Source organism: Anomalospiza imberbis, chromosome 2 (genome assembly GCF_031753505.1).
Source record: "Anomalospiza imberbis isolate Cuckoo-Finch-1a 21T00152 chromosome 2, ASM3175350v1, whole genome shotgun sequence".
Lineage (NCBI taxonomy): Eukaryota > Metazoa > Chordata > Aves > Passeriformes > Viduidae > Anomalospiza > Anomalospiza imberbis.
Genome location: NC_089682.1, coordinates 32,531,818 through 32,550,387, shown reverse-complemented (window position 1 = coordinate 32,550,387; position 18,570 = coordinate 32,531,818). Strand labels below are relative to the sequence as shown.

Here is an 18,570-nt window from a genome sequence, read left to right as displayed (position 1 = left end):
GGAAGAGCCGCCCCCGCCGCGCCGCCAAGCGTCCGGCCACGCCCCCGCCGCGCCGCGCTTCCATTGGCCCGCCAGTCCTGCCCATCAACTCGCCGCTGTCCGCTGCCTCCGCCCCTTCGCAGGAGCGCGCTGCGATTGGTGGAAAAGTCTCGTCGTTACTTCGGTCCCGCCTTCCCACTGGCTGCTCGCCCCGTCTGTCACGCCCCCCTCCGCAGCCTCCTGCCCGATGCCCCGTCCGCTGAGCGCCGCCGCCCGTGCTCTGATTGGCCGGCGCCCGCCTCTATCAGCGCTCTCACGCCCGCCCCCCACTCTTAATTGGGCGCAAGCCTCGCCCATCTCCGCGGCGAACCAATCCGCGAGTGGCTTCTGGCGGCGGGGGCGGGGCCGTGCGGCTGTGGCGGAGCGGCGCGTCCGGCCCGGCCCGGCGGGGCCCAGCGCGGAGCGGCGGCGGCGGCGGAGGAGCCCCGGGGCGGCCCCGGGCGGGCGGCGCGGCCGCTGCGGGTAATGGTGGCTGGCGCGGGGCCTGCGCGGATCCGCGCGTGGGGAGGAGGCTGCGGGGCCTCGCGGGGAAACACCCGCGCTGCGGGGAAGGGCCGCAGCCGCGGGGCCTGGGCTGTGCCGGGCCGGGCTGTGCGCGTTTAACCCGCGCGGGGCACACGGCGCCGGCAGCCCAGGCACGGACGGGCAAGGAACGCATCGAGTTCTGGTGCCGGTCCGCGGGCGGAGCGCGCCCGGTTCGTGGAGATGCAGACTCGCTGTGCTCCTCACCCAGCGGCTCCGGGGCTGGCAGCGGCTCCGGTGCGGTGACAGCGGTCACAGCCGAAGCCCCGGGGCCGCCGCCTCGCCCGGAGCGTCCCGGAGAGCGGATCCGTGGGCACCCCGAGGTGGGGAGGCAGCAGCCCTCTGCAAAGAAACCACGCCAAAATTTGCCACCTTCTCCCCGCCAAAAAAATAGGCCTACCGAAAATCCTGTGTTCTGCTGCTCTCAGAATCCCGAGAGATTCTGCTGCAGTAGCACTACAAATACCTGGTTTGGCGGGAGAGTATTTTTTTGGCCTTTCAGAAGCCAAAGCAACAAGTTTGTGTTGGGTTAGGACTTGTTTTCTGCTTGATTTCAGGAAATGGTTGCTTAGGAAACTCATATATAAAGCAAGAAAAAGAATGAAGAAGGTTATATCGATGCTGGATAAAGATTGTTTGTCTTTGTATCAGCCTAAGACTTACAGGTCTGCAAAGAGCAGTGAGGGCAAAAAAAATTCATTAGGAAAGTAGCTAATACCAAGATCTTTGTTTCCATATTTTTGCAGAGGCTTGTAATCTCTTAATGTAGCAACGGCTTAAGAAAAAAAGACAGTGTTGCAGACAAAATTCTCTACTTCTTTAGTTCCAGGGCGGGCAAAAACCATTCTGGACAGCAGAAACTGTATTCAACCTTTTTTTTTTTTTTTTTTCAATGTTGCAACAGCAAACTGGGTTACAGAAAAAAATAAATACGGAGAAGTACATCCGAGGTATCTGGATACTTAGAAGAAACATTCTTGCCTTTTAGGGTTTTTTTGTTTGAGTTTTTTTTTTTTTAAGGAAATAGGTGGCTAATGTGATGACCATTAATTTTGCTCAGAAAACCTCAAACCTGAACAGAGCTATTACTTGACTTCAACTTTACTTTAAAAAGGAGTTAAATTATCTTTAGTTGAGATTTGCATTAGCTACTCCATACCTCAACAACAAAAGGACACGAGTCCTGTTTGATTTCAGAGCACTTAACTGGGTTATTGGCTGCTTTGGTGACGTGGTCTGGTTTAGAGTGATGCTTAGACCTCTTTGAAAATACAGTTTCTTATTTTGCACTGCAAAAGAAGCAATTCTATGTTGACATTAGGCTGTTCCAGCAGTAATTGCAGTGACAAAATTATTTGCTCTAAGCTCCAGGTTCAATCTAATAGCTATGGTTTAAAAACCAGGGCTGTTTCCAAACAAGTGTTGGCAAAGCTTTAGTTTGGTTTTGGTTTGGGGTTGTTTTTTGTTGGGAGTTATTGCCTTTTAAAAGTGACAGTACTGGTTTTCTTGCTTGCTATAATACACAGAAAAAACACTGACTCAACAATTAAGAAACTGTCAAATATGTTGAAAATTCTAAGAAGAAATTACCCTTTGCCCTAAAGTATAAAGGATAAAAAAGGGTCTTCAGGAAAAGCAAAAAGTATTTTTGTGTAAGTGATTACCAGATTGAGTTCTGAGGGTTCTGTTGAGTCACCACAGTATTAGTAGTGTGAGGATAACTTCAAACAATTATTAAAAAACACTTTCTATACTTACAATCTAATACCTTATAGCTACACATATATATCCACCACAGTCTTAACAGATTCACAATACATACTATTAAAAAATCAAACAGAAAAAACCCTCTCACTACATTAACAAAGTCTTATACTAAAAGTCCAAATAGACTCTTACAACAACCCAAATAACAAAACGCACTCCTCATAATAAACCTAAAACCTGAACCAAAAAAGTGTTTTACTGTGACCCACAAGGAACTTCATTCTCCCAATTAACTGGACTTCCAGATGAAAAGCCTTTCAGTAGCAGTGTCACAAACGTGTCTTACGTGTAACCAATGGTATTCTAGGTGTCAGCAGGTGCTAGGCTGGGTGTTGAATGAGCTCTTGTTCTGTTTCCCAGCTTTGCCGGGCCGGAGGCAACGATGGAGCGGTTCGGGGTGAAGTCAGCGCCGTCGCGGAACCGCTCCAAGACCGCTCTGTACGTGACCCCCCAGGACCGCGTGACGGAGTTCGGCAGCGAGCTGCACGAGGACGGCGGGAAGCTCTTCTGCACCTCCTGCAACGTGGTGCTGAACCATGTCCGCAAGTCTGCCATCAACGACCACCTCAAGTCCAAAACGCACACCAAGAGGAAGGCGGAGTTCGAGGAGCAGAACATCAGGAAGAAGCAAAGGACTCTGACTGCCTCCCTGCAGTGCAATAGCACTGCCCAGACAGAGAAAAGCAGCGTGATCCAGGACTTTGTGAAAATGTGCCTGGAAGCCAATATCCCCCTGGAGAAGGCCGATCACCCCTCTGTGCGAGCCTTCCTGTCCCGCTACGTCAAGAACGGCAGCTCCATACCCAAGTCGGAGCAGCTAAGGAAAGCCTATCTGCCTGATGGCTATGACAATGAGAACCAGCTCATCAACACTGAAGACCGTTGAGAAGAGAACTGTTTTCATCCTCGTTGTGAAGTTTTACATATTGATGGTGTGGTTTATTTTTATATTCATGCATATATACAGTGTTACATATTGATTTTACAGGCTATTTTGTATTCTTGTAGAAATGACAATCTACTTCTGAATTTAGCGGTGTGCCGCAGATTGTTGCTAACCCTGCTGTGGACTTCAGAGCTACATTGATGTAGAGCTCATGAGGAATGTAGGGAGCATCCCTGGCATACACCTGATCTCTGTTCTGTCCAGCTGTAACTGAGGCTGAGAAAAAGGCACTTGAATGGACCCCGCTTCACAGCGCATCTGAGAAGACGATGTGGTAGGGATTGCTACTCGTGGCAGTGGATTGCTGTGTCCAGTATCCTGTCCCTGAGTGACCAAGAGGTGCTGCACCTTTAAAATGCAAGAAGCTCTAGGATGGTTAGTTAAAATATCACTGCTCTGTTGGGGGAGGACTATTGCAACTTTCTATTCAAGCTTGGTTTACGTTTTGAAACAGGAAACTTTTTTCTTCTAGAACTCTCTTATGCTGTTTGGTGCAACTGTGGATGTATTCATTATCCAGCTTAACCAGCCAGTCACTTGTACTGACCTCTGAACTCCACTATTCTCATAAGGCTGGGAGTTCTGCAGGTTTGCCATGTCTGCTTTTCTAAAATCACTGTTCCTTTGTCTTGGTTTCATATGCCCCCTTCCATTTCAGTGCCAATATTTGAAAGCTGAGTAGACAAACCAGTAACTGATTGTGGTTTGCAGTGCAGCTGCTGTCAAGTGAAACTTATGCTGGGACCAAGTTCTTAGCAGAGAAGATTAATGCCTTTTTCCTACTAGCAGGACTAAGCTAAATCTAAATTGAGGATGGCAGAGGCACTAAATTGAGGAGTTGGGAAGGTTTTTTCATTGTGCACAGGAGAAGAGGCTGCTCCATCTTTCCCTGAAGGTCCTTTACACCTCTGGCCTTGTCACAGCATTTCAGTCAAGGGAGGTGAAGTGATTAAAATAGTTTTTAAATCAGTTACTGCAAAGACTATTCAGTACTTGTAAACACAAGTAGGAAGGCAAATACACTTTGAACTTATAATGGAATTACAGACCTGGGCTGTATTTCTTACTCTGTGTCATGGCCATATCTATTGGACTGGCAAAAAGCAAAATGGGAAATTGAAGAATTTCAGTAATACTCTCTCCAAAATCTAGTAAACAGTTACTAAGCTATTCCAAATGATGATACCAAATAGTTCTTCTTACACAAATGTTCCATAAAGGTTTGGAATAAAATGAGGGAGTACTGTGCAAAATGCTGGAATAAACTGACCTCTGCCTGCTCTAGATCTCCTGGAGATGCTCTGTGTTCAGATAGGTGCCAAGCATCTCCTGGGGGCACAGGAATCCTCCCTCTTCATAGGTACAATGGTATAAGGATGTTTTAACTCCTGAGAGTGGAGTCAGTTGTCCAGCTTCCTTTCCCCAGCAGAGTTTTGCAGCAGTTTATTTACAGCAATACCAAGGAATTGCTGAAAAGACACAAAATAACCAGATTATTTTGGGTTTAGAGCTATTTCCCCAGCTGTATCTAGAGCAGTCTCCTTTGCTGGGCTGAGAGAGACTTACATACTTAGTAACAACTATTTTTTTGTGCAATTAATCTGCAGAAATGCACTTGTGTTCCATATCCTGCTATGAAACCTGGAATAAATAGACAAAGCTAAAAACCAGAAGGTTTCTTAGCCATGTGCATCAATCCAGGGGTGCTCAGCCCACTGCTGGTCTAGGACTTCAGACAGAAATAACAGTAGCAACTTTTTAATCTAATCCTAGAGATCAAGATATGCCTTCCTAAATATAATTTTTTATTGCACAAGCTTGGGTTTAGCTTAAAATCCTTAACTGCCTTGGGCTAGAACTGTTTAATAAATCTTCTGAAGCCAAGTGAAAGGTAAACTGCCAATAGCCTTTTCTGTCCTGACAAGAACTGAAAGTATTTTCTCACGGCTGCTGTTTCCTTGCAGTGAAACAACATCCTTGCTTTAGTTTTTAATCTTTATTGAAACCTCAGCAATGCTAGCTTAGAATAGAAACAAATGGAGAATAATGGGATATTGAGAAAACAGAAGCAGCTAGAGAGGTGGGATGGTCAAAAGGTAGGAATTTGGGCTAGTTCAGTCAGCTTTTGCTAACATGGGATTTTCCAGGCTGCACCCCATAACAATTTTATATAGGATTAGATGCTGTGCGTTCTTCCCTTGACTGACAGACATTTTGAAATGCTTCACGGGAACATTAAAGAGGCTTCTGAATAACTGAAAAAAAAAAAGAAAAAAAATTAAATTGCTTTCAAATTTACAGTTTTACATTAAAATGAAACAATGTTCAAGTGTAATGAACTCAATTTGCAGGACATTTCTGTCTTTATAATAGGATATTTTCATTGAAAAATAAAGCCCCAGTACTTTTCAAGCTTTTTTGAAAATCAGGACGTTGGTCCATTGCAACAAACATTAGTAATGGAGTAAAGCTGTGAAAAATAAAGCACTTCCAGGTAATCTAGAAAGAATTAATAAGTTTAAAATCATTAACTTAACCCAAATCATCAAGACATTTTTAAAGAAAATATGAGTAAGTGGTTGCATTCTGTCATGAAACAGAGTCCTGCAAACACTCAAATTCATAACATAATTTTGCCAGGATGGCTGCAGTTGGATAAAACATTACTTTCTTTTAATTGCTGTTGATCTCAGGGAAGATTTACAGCAGAAGTTTTCTTATCTGTCTAAACCTAAAGAATAACTAAATCCTAGTTTTGAGGCTGTGATGGAATTGTTTGAACCGTCACTATGGGGGATTAATTTCTTGTGCAGGAATGTATTTCCTGTAAAGAAGAAAATTCTCAGAAGTAAAGGGAGGGTGGTAACAGTGTCAGCTTTTCACATTACATCCAAATGTAGGGACAAGCTCTAAGGGATACTTTCTGCCATGTGGTTTTAGGAATATATTTGAACTCTAAATGTAATAGAAAAAAAAAATAAAATAAGAAATATTTTCTTCCCTGACCAGTACTTAAACTAATTTAGCCAGATTAGCTAAAATTACTCCCAAGCGTTTTTCTTGAAACAACACTTGCAAAGAGTGAAATACAAACAGGAGCATTCCCTGTTGTGTGACTCCTTACATGGACACACCATGCTAGTTTCAGCTTGCATGTTCTTGAAAAAACAGGAGCAAACGTCAAGATTTTTAATCATTTTGAAGCCTGTAATTTGGCAGGTCCCATGAGAAGGTGAAGCATTCAGCATAATGAAAAGGGAATTGTTTTTCAATGGAGAGAGAAACTTGTTCTGCCCAGTATGGGATATTCTCATGATAGAAAGGCTGGTTTTAGCCAGAGCCCATTTTAGTAATTCTGTTGAACTGAAGAGTGAGATGCTCCCTGTTATGTTTTGCAGCAGAATGAGCTGATTTCCAGGAAAAAGGAAAAAAAAAAAAGCTGGAAGTTTGGCTAGGATAATCTCTATTTATATTTACATAAAAAAGAAGCAAGGCTCACTGTTGTTGCATTCACATTGTACTCACTGCTACTTACTCTGTGTAATTTGAGTGCTTGTTGTCTTTGTACAATTTTAAAGTCGTGTCTAACTTTCAAAATATTTTTATTTTAACAAAGTGTCTCACTGTAATAGTGCTGTTAGTCTCTTTTGGTCTAATGAAGATGCTTTATTTTTGTTTTGGTGGTAGGGATGTTTTGTTGATGATGAGTGGTCACAGAAATGGTTTTATTTAAAAAAATAAGTCATGAACTTATGATTAGATACTAGAGTGAGGCTGAAGATACCTGGGTCCTGCAGTGCCACAAGACTTCCTGTAGGAACAGTAAGACAAGAGTAAGTGATTTAAGTTTTTATATTAAAACAATACTGAAGAGAAATACTTTACATTGTAAAGTTTTCACTTGGTAATGAAAAAACGGTCTCTTAAAAAAAAAATAAAGGTATTCCTTTTTTATAGAATTTATGCATAATCTCTTATTTTACCAATCAAGTGGATTAAGAACCTGTGGTAGTTACCATAGAGTGGTGTAAGAAATGGATGGGGACAGGAAAATTTAAGAAGCTGCTGCTGTAGCTTAAGGTTACATCAGATATTGAAGCATTTGGTTGATTTACCTGTGCAATGACACTGAAGTCTGTTTCAGGACTGGTTATACAAAACCTCTGCTTCCTGTCAATTCCTGCTTTTCTTCATGGTGAGAGAAATTCCCTAATGATGCCTTCTGCTCCAAGTGAATACCAGGTGGAATGATTGTTGTGCATTTTGACACTGCAGTTAACCATTTGTAGGTACAGGATCTTGCAGCTACCCAAGGCCTCAGATCTTTTCAGGAAGGGCTTCTGCAATGTGGAAGAATCCAAAAAGGTCAGTTTGATCCCTCTCCCTTGGGGACTTCATGAAAATTGAGCAAATAACATCAACCCATCAAAATTATCATCAAGCGTGGGTTTGATTGTTTACACATTTCTTTTCCTGAATTCTGACCTGTCTTGACATCTCAGGATGGATCAATGATGAATTTGACTGATGAATTTATGAACCATTATTTTCTCATTTTCAGTCGTTTCCAGGTCACAGCACATTAAGATCAAGTGCTTTTTATTGTGAAATGGAAAAGCAGAATAGAAATAAACATACCCTTTGTAAAATTTTCTTGTGTGGACAATTCGTGTATGAAACAGCACATACACACTTGCAAAATCAATGTATCAGTGAGGATTTCTGTGGAAGCTGATGCAGAACCAGGTGAAGCAAATATTTAAAGTTCAGTAATTAGGCCATGCTAAATTCTGATGGTGACATTTTACCTTTTTAACTAAATCAAGCCAGTTCAATCCATATCCAGGATGCAGTAGGATCAAGTACACACAGCTTTCAGGCCACAGTGATACTGCTAATTAGGTCTGACATTTGTTATTTGCATAGGCTGAAGGAGAGACAATCTCTGACAGTTCTGCTTTTTTTTTCCTCATCCCACCACTTTTTTTACAAGGGGTTTGGAATTTGTGGCTTGTGTGGCCACCTCTTTCATATCTACAAGCACATCTCAGGTAGAAGCAGAAAGTGCAGGATGAGAGTTGGAATGCAGAGAGCTACTGCAGCTCAGCTGAAAATACTGTTCAGTAGTTATGTTCAGAGCTGTAAGAAAAGTATTCAGGGACTTCAAATGTTCTTGGGAGGGGTTTGTATATTGGTTTGCCTCAAGTGTTTTTTTTAATCTGTCCTCCAGTGTACAAAATAGCTCCAATTCAGCATTTGATTTCACTGCAGTAACTGACACCTTCTCACCTTAATTCTTCTATAATTAGCTCTAAATTACTTCCTCCCTCCCCTTATTTCTGAAGCCTGTCATTACCTGAAGACAAATCCAACAGACAACAAACCCCCAAGTGGAGCTTTAACCAGCTCTGAACAATGAACTGAGGCCCCTTGTGAGAGCACCCAAGCTCAGCCAACAATTCAGAACCTGGCTCAGGATGTGTGCTTTAGTTTAACAAGGTTTAGCTCATCTCCTGAAACTGAAACTGCTGAGGGAAAAGTGGGGAGATGCAAAGAATCTCATGTTGTGAAGGAGTTCCATTAAAATGAAGGAGCTGACCCCTCCTCTGACAGGGAATTATAGGAGTAAAGCTGCAGGGCCCACTTTGGCTGGTACAGCGGCAAATCCCGAGCTCTGTGATCACCAGTGACAGGCAAGGAGCTGATGGGACACTGGAACACTGCTGTTTCTTTAAGGCACTAAAACCTCCTTCACACAGTGCTAAAAGGTAATTTTCAGCAGACTTCCTGGAGCCCACTCTCAGAACGTTGTGTGTCACTCTGTGGTTTCCTGCAAACAGGAAAAATGCAGCCCCGAAATAGAACGTTGGTCTTGTGAGAAGAAAAACTGAGGTGGGACAGAAAGAACATTGCATAGATTATGGTTGGGTTTTAATTTTCACTTGCATTCAGTAAAGTAGCAAAAGCAGTGACAAAGGGGACTGAATCAGGTAGAGAAAGTTTCTATTTATAGCAATCCTCAGGTCTCAATTTCACCCCATGTTTTTGGAGCCTTTTCCTCCAAAATAATTGTATCTAATATAGAGAACTGTGCTAGTCGTGTTTAAATTGATTAAGTTATTTGAATTCAATTGCACTGAATGAGAGTTTTAAAATTTTTTAAAACCTGACATCTCTTAGGATTCAGCAAAGTTATTGAGTTACTAGAGACAGTGCAAATTAGTGCTCATCTGGTGACATCTTTTTCTGCCATCTCCCTTTCTTAATTATAAAGTTTAGGATTAGGACTCTCATTCCTTACTGTGACAAATACTTATTTTATATTTATTTAGCATTTACTATCCCTTGAAACATGCTTTTACAGCAAAACGATACTCTTGCAGTGTCTCAAATCCATGGACTGAGTTAAAAAACAAAATTAAAAAATCTGAATTACCATTTGGAGATCGAAAATATCTCATTTATATCTTAATAATATCATAAAAATAGAATGGCTCAAGGTGGTAATTAAGTCTTAGCAAGAGAAAAACTTCCCTGAATAACCAATTTTTCTCTCAGAGCTGGCTATGGATGCAACCACCAGGTGTCTTCAGTGCATAAAAATGCAATTTGTGGTAGGAGTGTTTTGGCTTAAGTGGAGCCCTGCTGTGTGTGCAGTTACACTCAAGGAATTTTCTTCCACAATTATTTTCCATTTAGGCTGGATTGGATTTTTTGTCAGGCTTTTTCAGTTCCTCACAAACATCAGTCAGATTCTCCTGATCATCACACACTCCAACCAAACAATTTTTGATAGAAAAAAGAAATCCAAGCATAACACTTCAGAAAGTTGTTCCATTATTTTCTCCAAAATATTACTCTGGGAAAAAAATCCTGGTAATTTAGGCTTTGGTAAGCATTTACATCATAAGCAGAGGTGAGAATTGCTATATACAAAATTCCTGTTTGCCTTCAATTTGATTCTAACTTTATGAAGAAACTTTGCACAGGCAAAAGTTTTGGGAAGGTTCAGCTAAGTGCTTCAGTGTCTTAAAAATACTTAGGAAAAAATCTTAAAGACATGCTGAGAAAGAAACACACAAAATCCAAATTACTTGTCCTTATGAAGATGCTGAGAACCAGCAGCAGAAACAATCATCCCTTACAGTGCAGATTGTTGTGTGAACAGTGAATTTTTTCAACTTCTTAATTGATTAACATTGAATTAGAGTCATGCAGAAGTACTGAATATGTTTAAAATCCTGCTTTGCATCCCACCTCTCTGCCATCATGCTTCTTGTAACATCAAAACCTCACGTGCAGGAGCATCTTTCAAAAAACAAAAAAATCTGCAGCTTTGTTCATTACTCTATGAGGGGAGCCAGGAGCCAGAGAAGGGGAGATGTTTTTTAAACCCTCAGGATCACTTTCTCTTTCCAATGCCCAGACAATAAAGATTTCTCCAGTTATGATGATAAAAAGAATATTCCTGTAGATTCTTCTGGTAACGCTGGCTCAGAGCAATTAGCAAGTTTACAATACGATGTGGCCTCATAATTAAACCTGTCTGTAGCTATTAAACATTACAGGTGGAGAAGAGAAACCAAAGCAGTGCTCAGTGCACCCTGGAGATAATGGGTCTTATTTTATTACCATAGCAGAGCCTCCTAATTTAACTGAAGAGGATGATAATGATAATAACTGAGAATTATTCAGTAACTGACTAGATAAGAACTCCAGCACCTGAGGACAAACTGCTCTTGAACCATGGCCAAAGTTTTTGGTAGCATTCAACCCTGAGCTTGAAATCTGGAAATCCTACAAGCTCTAGGTCCAGTCTGCAGTCAAATTATCTTTCATTTGACAGTGTATCTGCAATTATTTAGCTTAACCACATCTAATTACCATCCCACTTTCAACTTCGAATGGCCACAGTTTTTGGGTAAGAGGCTCTGCTAATCTGGACTGATGTGAGGACTACACCGTGCGCACTATCCTCCTGTGATAAAGCCCTGCTAAAATCACACAAATTACTACAAATATCAAAATCATGTTTATAGGAGCATTACACAAACGAAAGTCTTGCAATTCAGTCTCTACAGAACCATGACGGAAATAATTTTTTTTTAATGCACTTCCAACTTACCCCTTCTAAACTTGATTAATTTTTATTTTGGTCAGAAGTAAGCTGGGAGTTGAAGCCAACTTATTTAAGCTTTGTATCCACAGACAAGACAATGACAGCCTCAGAAAGCCCTCCAGTATACACCAGAAAAAATACACTAGTGTTTCTTATAATGGGGGGAAAAAAGTGAAAACTACTAAAATTCAATTTCTATTTGCAAAATTGCATTCCTCAAAAAATCCCAATGGCAATACAAATATATAAAATTACTAAAATGAAATTTTCCATCATTCCTTGAGAAGCCATCTCTAAAGCTCATGGAAGGTGTTTAATGAGCTGCAGAACTGTTGTGCTCATTACAAGGGACTGAAGAATTGGAGAATCTTCCTTATCTGCTGCTGGAACATCTTCATATGTTGGAAGAGATGAGAAGCTCAGTACCCTGAGTAGCACAGCAGCAAAATATTTGACAGCTATGTGAGAACAAGTGAAACAACTCCTAACTCTGCCTTCACATTTTGCATTGTATAAAGTGCCACTGTATATCCATCTGTGCACTGATCCAAACTTCCTCCAAATGCTTTTGCGGTGAACTCTGAGCATCTGTGTATTTTAACCAGGCTCTTTCTTCTTCTCTGGAGGTCAGAGGGACATGGAAGACTCTGGTCCTTAATCAAGGCCAAAGTGATCCGTGCTGAGAACGCTGATCCTGGGAGAGGAAAGAACTTTTTAAGCCAACAGAAGAATACCTTAACACTGGTGCTTGTAAACTTGCAGTTTGTTGTGAGTGCTGATGGTGTAAAATGATCCTGGTTCTGACCAATGACAACTGCAGACTACAAATTAAAAGTGATATGTGTGCATGGCTTGTAGAAGTGAGACTCTCTGGTGTGTGGCATTGGTTATGTCAAAGGATATTAGATCATTATGAACCCATTGATATTATGTTCCCTAGTTCAGTTTTTGGGTTCATTTCTTTCTTGATGTTTGGCTTGTATGAGTAAGTTCCTGCCATTAACAGAGGGCAGATTGCATTCACTTCAGTGTTTACCAACTGACAACTCTGTGTTCAATTTTCTTCATGCCTACTACCTGTCAGGTGAAGAGAAGTTATCAAGATTTCCTAAATCTGAGGATTGTCAGCATCTCTTGTCCTGCTTGCCTGGACAGTACTCGTGTGCCTTTTAAGCCACTTTTCTTCATTGTTTCCAGAATTTCATCTGCAACGGAAAATACAGAGTTTAAAAATTAGTTGAAATTGTTATAGAAGATAGTTATAAAATATCTGTCAAGCTGTAAAGCAAAGTTTAAAAACTGTCCTCCTACTCTTTCAGACAGAAACTTTTATGCAAAATCATCTCCCAGCAAGCACAAATAAAAGCTCACAACTTACAAACTGAGGTTCAGTATTTTTCTAGAATTCTGTATGAACTGTAGGAGGAAGTGAAATTTGTAGCACCTTCTCACAAAAGCTGCCTAATAAATCAGGTGTGAAAAATAATCTTGACATTACATGATCATTTTTGGCCATTAAGCATTAGATCAGAAGGAACAAGTCCAAATCCTTTTTCTACACCTGTAAAATGAAAGACATCACATTTCCCACTATGCCTTTTTGGTCAATACCACCATTCACTTCCACAAGAAAGAACTGGCCTGGCATCATTAATTAATTCAGACTTAATTAATCCACCTTTCAGACTTGGAACTGAACTCCTGCAGAGCTGCTGGGGTCCTACACACTTTCACTTTCCAAACTAGCCTGGGGAGTTCTTAGTTTTGATAAATTTGCTTGCATTTTTGGTCTAGCTGTGATCAGCATTTTGACTTATACCATACTAAACCTGGTTTGCCCATTGGAATATTCAAGGACAGTGATCACCTGGATTATTTTCTTTAATTGTGACCAAGTAGAATAATCCTCCTGGTGAAAGCAGGTCTGGTACTAATGGGAAAACCCTATCCATTACTTCTCTGCCCTGTTTGCCCCCAGCCCAGGATGCCTCTATTCCACAGCTTTTCACCTAGGAAGAAGGAAAGCAAAGATTGTCATAATACAGAATGACAGAATTGTCACAACAACAGGCAGTAGCAATACTGTTTTTACTGTGTTTTTCAAAATTTTCCTACCTCTTCAGAAGGTGTTACCACATATGGTGGGTTAAACAGCAGTAGATCAACCTTTCCATTTAATCTTGGGGATAATCCTTTGACCTGTAGGTGAAGTTGATGATTGTGTGGGGTTTCGTTTTGGGAACATGAATAATGCAAATGTTTTGTAAAAATACAGTTACATAGTGCAGTTGTTCAGCCATTTTAAATCCCATTTATTGTGGCCTAGCTACATCATGTTTTATAAACATATAAGAGGGTTAAAGGGATGAGGAAAATTAGCTTTTCTCCATATCAAATTTTGTAAGAAAATAAAGGTAACAACAGACAAAAGTTCTAATTAAATCAGAAAAGGCTGAGAACCAGGAACTGCATAACTTTAGACAAAGGGCTATGATAATGTCAGGCCACTACAGAATTCCTTGTCCAGCACATTCCAAACTGTATCTACATGTTTATTTAATTAATACAATGAATTCTTAGAGCTTAATTTTGAATTTTAGAGCTTGAATAGTTGGTTGGAGTTTTTTTGGCAGTGGGTGATGTCCAGAGGTCCCTTCCAACACTAACTATTGTGTGACTGCAAGATCTGCAGTAAGTATGAAAAAATTACACAAACTATGAAGGAGATACTATTGAAACCTCCCTCTTACCAAGTCAGTGATGACAGGCTGCAGGTGAACATTGTTAAGGAGAGCTGTCTCTTGGGTACAGTAAGCTGCCATGGGGTTGATATCTGTGCATCTAAAAGGGAAATTTTACAAAATGTAAGTTATAGGCTACTGTACCTGGAAGTTTAACCCTATGAACCACAAGCTAGCTTATAGAATCACAGAATATTCTGAGTTAAAAGGGACCAACAAGGATTAAACCCAGCAAACACAAGTGCAGGCTTAGTAATTTGTCTGGGAAATGGGAAAATGGATTTCTGGTCACAGCACTACTCATGTGTTACAGAACCTGAAGTAAATAATTCAGGCCGCACCACAAGCTCAGAAATGCTCAACAGGCTCTCTATGCTTTGACTTATGTGTCTATAGAATTGAGAAAAGAATAGTTTTTAAAATGTGAAAATGATAAATATGTATGAGAGGGCTAAGCATCCTGGGCTAAGCATCCTTTATTATTGCATGCAACAGTTTAGGTGATGTTATACTTACATGTACAGTGCAATGGGTCCAAGGATGGAAGAAGCCAGAAATGTTGAAACCACACCAGATCCAGATCCTATTTCAAGGCAGATCTCAACTCTAAAAAGAGAACACTCTGGATGACATTTGTTTGTAACAGACACAAAATTGGTCAAGACAGAATGCTGTCCTCCCAAACACATGGAATTACAGAATCACAGAATATCCTGAGCTGGAAGGGACCCCCAAGGATCATCCAGTTCAACCCCTGGCCCTGCACAGACACCCCAACAACCCCACCCTGTGCATCCCTGGGAGCGCTGGCCAAAGCCTTTCTGAGCTCCGTCAGGACGGTGCTGTGACCATTCCCTGGGGAGCCTTTTCCAGCACCCCACCAGCCTCTGGGAGAACCTTTCCCTGATATCCACCCTAACCCTTCCAGACACAAATCCAGGCCATTCCCTCAGGTCACAGAGAGCAGGACCAGTGCTGGCCCCTCCGCTGCCTCTCATGAGAAAAGAAAGCTGCAGAGAGCGACCAGGCTGAAGAAGCCAAGCGCCCTCAGCTCGCTCCTCCCGGCCCTTCCCCATCTCCGCAGCCCCTCGGCCGCTCCCTCACAGCTTTGACACCCCTGTGCCAGCAATCCCCCCTCAGCTCGCTCCTCCCGGCCCTTCCCCATCTCCGCAGCCCCTCTGGAGCTCTCCAATGGCTTCGACATCCCTGTGCCAGCAATCCCCCCTCAGCTCGCTCCTCCCGGCCCTTCCCCATCTCCGCAGCCCCTCTGGAGCTCTCCAATGGCTTCGACATCCCTGTGCCAGCAATCCCCCCTCAGCTCGCTCCTCCCGGCCCTTCCCCATCTCCGCAGCCCCTCTGGAGCTCTCCAATGGCTTCGACATCCCTGTGCCAGCAATCCCCCCTCAGCTCGCTCCTCCCGGCCCTTCCCCATCTCCGCAGCCCCTCTGGAGCTCTCCAATGGCTTCGACACCCCTGTGCCAGCAATCCCCCCTCAGCTCGCTCCTCCCGGCCCTTCCCCATCTCCGCAGCCCCTCTGGAGCTCTCCAATGGCTTCGACACCCCTGTGCCAGCAATCCCCCCTCAGCTCGCTCCTCCCGGCCCTTCCCCATCTCCGCAGCCCCTCTGGAGCTCTCCAATGGCTTCGACATCCCTGTGCCAGCAATCCCCCCTCAGCTCGCTCCTCCCGGCCCTTCCCCATCTCCGCAGCCCCTCTGGAGCTCTCCAATGGCTTCGACACCCCTGTGCCAGCAATCCCCCCTCAGCTCGCTCCTCCCGGCTCCCCTGGCCGCCCTGCCGCACCGAGCCTCCCGCAGGCTTCCCGCGTCCCGCTCCAGCGCATCGAGCAGCAGGAAGGTGTCCTCGGCCGGCTCGTACACGTCCCGAAAGGGCCCCCGCGGGCCCAGGTGCTCGTACCGCGGGGTGGGCAGCGCCATCCCGGCCGGCATCCGGGGGAAGGGGAGGAACAAGGGCGGGAACGGGGCGGGGCGCACCCGTAGCCCGTCGGCCTCGCTCGGTGACGCTGGGATGTGCTCGGCCGGAGTCGCAGCGGGTGCGGTGGCACCTGATGGCCTCGGTCCAACATTAAACACCCGCGGTGTGTTTAGGTGCGATCCCCGCCGCCGGTGCCCCCGAGGGCTGGGAGAGAGGGGCGGTGCTGCTCCTGCTCCTGATTTCGGTGTCGGCTTCACAAACTGTGTTTCCATCACGAAAACGACCACAGGGAGTCAGCACAAACCCGAAGGAAGGAGCTGCTGAGGAAGTTTCTGAAACGCTGATATTGATATCCAAAAAAGCTCTGTTTTCTAATAGTTAAAGGACTGTATTTCTGTGATTGTTAGCCAGCAACACTAGACAGCGTCCTTATGTACCAATCTTAACTTCAGCGTCACAGAAACACAGATTGGTTGGGCTTGGGAGGGACCTTAAAGCTTATCTCATTCCACCCCTGCAATGGCAGGGACACCTTCGACTATCCCAGGTTGCTCCAAGCTCCTTCCAACCTGGCCTTGGACACTTCCAGGGATCCAGGGGCAGCCACAGCTTCTCTGGGCACCCTGTGCCAGGGCCACCCACCCTAACTCAGAAAAATAATTTCTTCCTAATATTCACTCTAAAGCTACTCTCTATCAGTTTGAAGCCATTCCTGACTGTGCTGTCACTGCAGCCCCTTTTAAAGTCTCTCTCCATCTTCCTTGCAGGCTCCTTTCAGATACTGGAAGGCTGTAATTAGGTTATCGTGAAGCCTTTTCCAGGCTGAACAATGCCAATTCTCTCAGCCTTTACTCCCAGCAGAGCTGCTCCATCCCTCTGATCATCCTGGTGCCTCCCCTGCACTCTCTCCAGCAGCTCCAGGTCCTTCCCGTGCTGGGATCCCAGAGCTGGAGACAGTACTCTAAGAGAAATGAGGTTCTGCACAATTTAAGAATTGAGGAAAGATTTCAGGCCACAGATCGGGTTAATAATTTTCTCTACTCAGCGAGACCCTAAGACATTCTGATCAGGAGCAGAAGAAAGAGCTGAACAGACTCTAATTCCCATTAAATCTCTGTGTTGGATTATTAATGCCCTGAACACTCAAATTCTGAATGACTGTCTAGGTCAATGAAGAAAAAAGGTGATGTTAACAAAGTCTGTGCAATCAGATCTCCAGAGATTAATATTTACAGATCCCAAGATGAGGTTTTGACTCAAGGATTGGTTTTGTCCTAACATGGAAATGAAACCACCAAGCTTTATCTTAAAATAGGCTTCTTGCTCCACTATCTAAAAAACGCAATTATAGAAATTCAAAAGTTCAGAAAATTTCAGTTTCCAGAGTAAATTTATTCATGGACCTGATCTTGTACTAATATTACCTCTTAATTTAAGATGTTACTTTCTCTTCAGGAGACAATACCAGCTTTTTTTGACTCCAAAGGAAATCTAGTAGATGTGCCTTCATTTCATCTGCTTTCCCAAAGATTTGCTGCTGTGCCAGAGAAATAAGTACTTGTAAAACATATTAAGCTTCCATAAAATTCCATTCCTTTGGCCAAATGAAGTCATGTTAAGAGACAGAATTTTGCACTGTGCCCATATTAGGAAAATTAATTCTTTGGATATATTTTTTTAATCTCTCCAGGTGGTCAAGCTTTGGAGTGCAGTACAAGAAATGACTTCACCTCCTTCAGCTGTACTACTTATTATTTTTGGCTGTTTCATACTTCATGAAATCTGGTTAATTCTTTTTGGGGGGCTTTTTTAAATACTTCTAAGTCCTTGTGGGTGCATTTTATAAAACATTTCTTTTTACTGCTTATATAACTACCTACCTAAAATGTTTTTCTTGGTAGACAACTGTACTGTTTTTGCCAAAACAGATTCTATTTCAATTTTGGGAAATTGTTGGAAAGCTGATATTCCCGTTTTTCAGCGGTGCCTGTGCCATGTTATTAAATTGGGTTTTATGGAGATGAAAAATTGATCTTGACAGGAATCATAACCATTTGTTTACACTAAGTTGTATGGCTTCATCCCATCTGGAATTCAGTGCCATGCCTCTCATGCAGAATCCTTAACCCATTATTTCCTGTCAGCTCTCAAAGGCTTCCTCTGTAAAATTCGCAAACATTTCACAGATGCATCTTGTGGAAGAGCCCTAGGCCTGTGCTGGACCTGGGAATTCTCCTGTTTTGCTGCATTTGAGGAAGTAGAGCCATCAGGATAACTGCAAAGACAGAACTGCTAAGAGAAGGCTGGAAGAAACCTCATAATTTCTTTCTTCAACTGAGAAAGTATCTTCCTAAAAGTAGATAATTTTCTTGCCATCAGAATTTCAAATTAAAAGATAACACTTTAGTGCCCTAATAAATAAAAACCTTGTAGATGCTGGCATAAATACAGAGGGGATAGGTTTTACACTCAGTCTTCTGGCAAGTATGTAAACTTAAGCAATT

The 18,570-nt window shown here is 43.0% G+C and overlaps 2 protein-coding genes across 4 annotated transcripts; one reads left to right on the top strand and one right to left on the bottom strand.

The window, feature by feature from the left end:
• The first annotated feature begins 2,688 nt into the window (after window positions 1-2,688).
• Window positions 2,689-7,925, top strand: CGGBP1 (CGG triplet repeat binding protein 1). Its single transcript, XM_068180456.1, has one exon. The coding sequence runs from the start codon at window positions 2,711-2,713 to the stop codon at window positions 3,212-3,214; it is 504 nt and encodes a 167-aa protein (XP_068036557.1). The 5' UTR covers window positions 2,689-2,710; the 3' UTR covers window positions 3,215-7,925.
• Window positions 7,926-11,283: 3,358 nt separating this feature from the next.
• N6AMT1 (N-6 adenine-specific DNA methyltransferase 1) lies at window positions 11,284-16,113 on the bottom strand. 3 transcript variants are annotated; one of them, XR_010996057.1, is made up of 7 exons: window positions 15,935-16,113; window positions 14,651-14,740; window positions 14,144-14,234; window positions 13,509-13,592; window positions 13,261-13,402; window positions 12,838-12,954; window positions 11,284-12,598 (listed from the first exon to the last, which is right to left on the bottom strand). XR_010996057.1 is itself a non-coding variant. In XM_068180460.1 (7 exons), exons 1-6 carry the CDS (start codon window positions 16,078-16,080, stop codon window positions 12,492-12,494), a joined length of 660 nt encoding a protein of 219 aa, XP_068036561.1. In that variant the 5' UTR covers window positions 16,081-16,113; the 3' UTR covers window positions 11,284-12,087; window positions 12,471-12,491. The 3 variants fall into 3 exon arrangements, 2 of the variants coding, with proteins under 2 accessions (XP_068036561.1, XP_068036560.1); XM_068180460.1 differs by lacking the exon at window positions 12,838-12,954 and having other exon boundaries at window positions 11,284-12,087; window positions 12,471-12,598; XM_068180459.1 differs by lacking the exon at window positions 12,838-12,954.
• Window positions 16,114-18,570: the final 2,457 nt, after the last annotated feature.

Bases quoted from the DNA above. Each gene is read 5' to 3' on its own strand.
- CGGBP1 (XM_068180456.1), top strand. From the start codon at position 2,711: ATGGAGCGGTTCGGGGTGAAGTCAGCGCCGTCGCGGAACCGCTCCAAG.
- N6AMT1 (XM_068180459.1), bottom strand. From the start codon at position 16,080: ATGCCGGCCGGGATGGCGCTGCCCACCCCGCGGTACGAGCACCTGGGC. The intron at 13,593-14,143 runs GTAAGAGGGAGG...CTTCACCTACAG, and splicing joins AGCCTGTCATCACTGACTTG to GTCAAAGGATTATCCCCAAG. The intron at 13,403-13,508 runs GTAGGAAAATTT...CCTTCTTCCTAG, and splicing joins TGGTAACACCTTCTGAAGAG to GTGAAAAGCTGTGGAATAGA.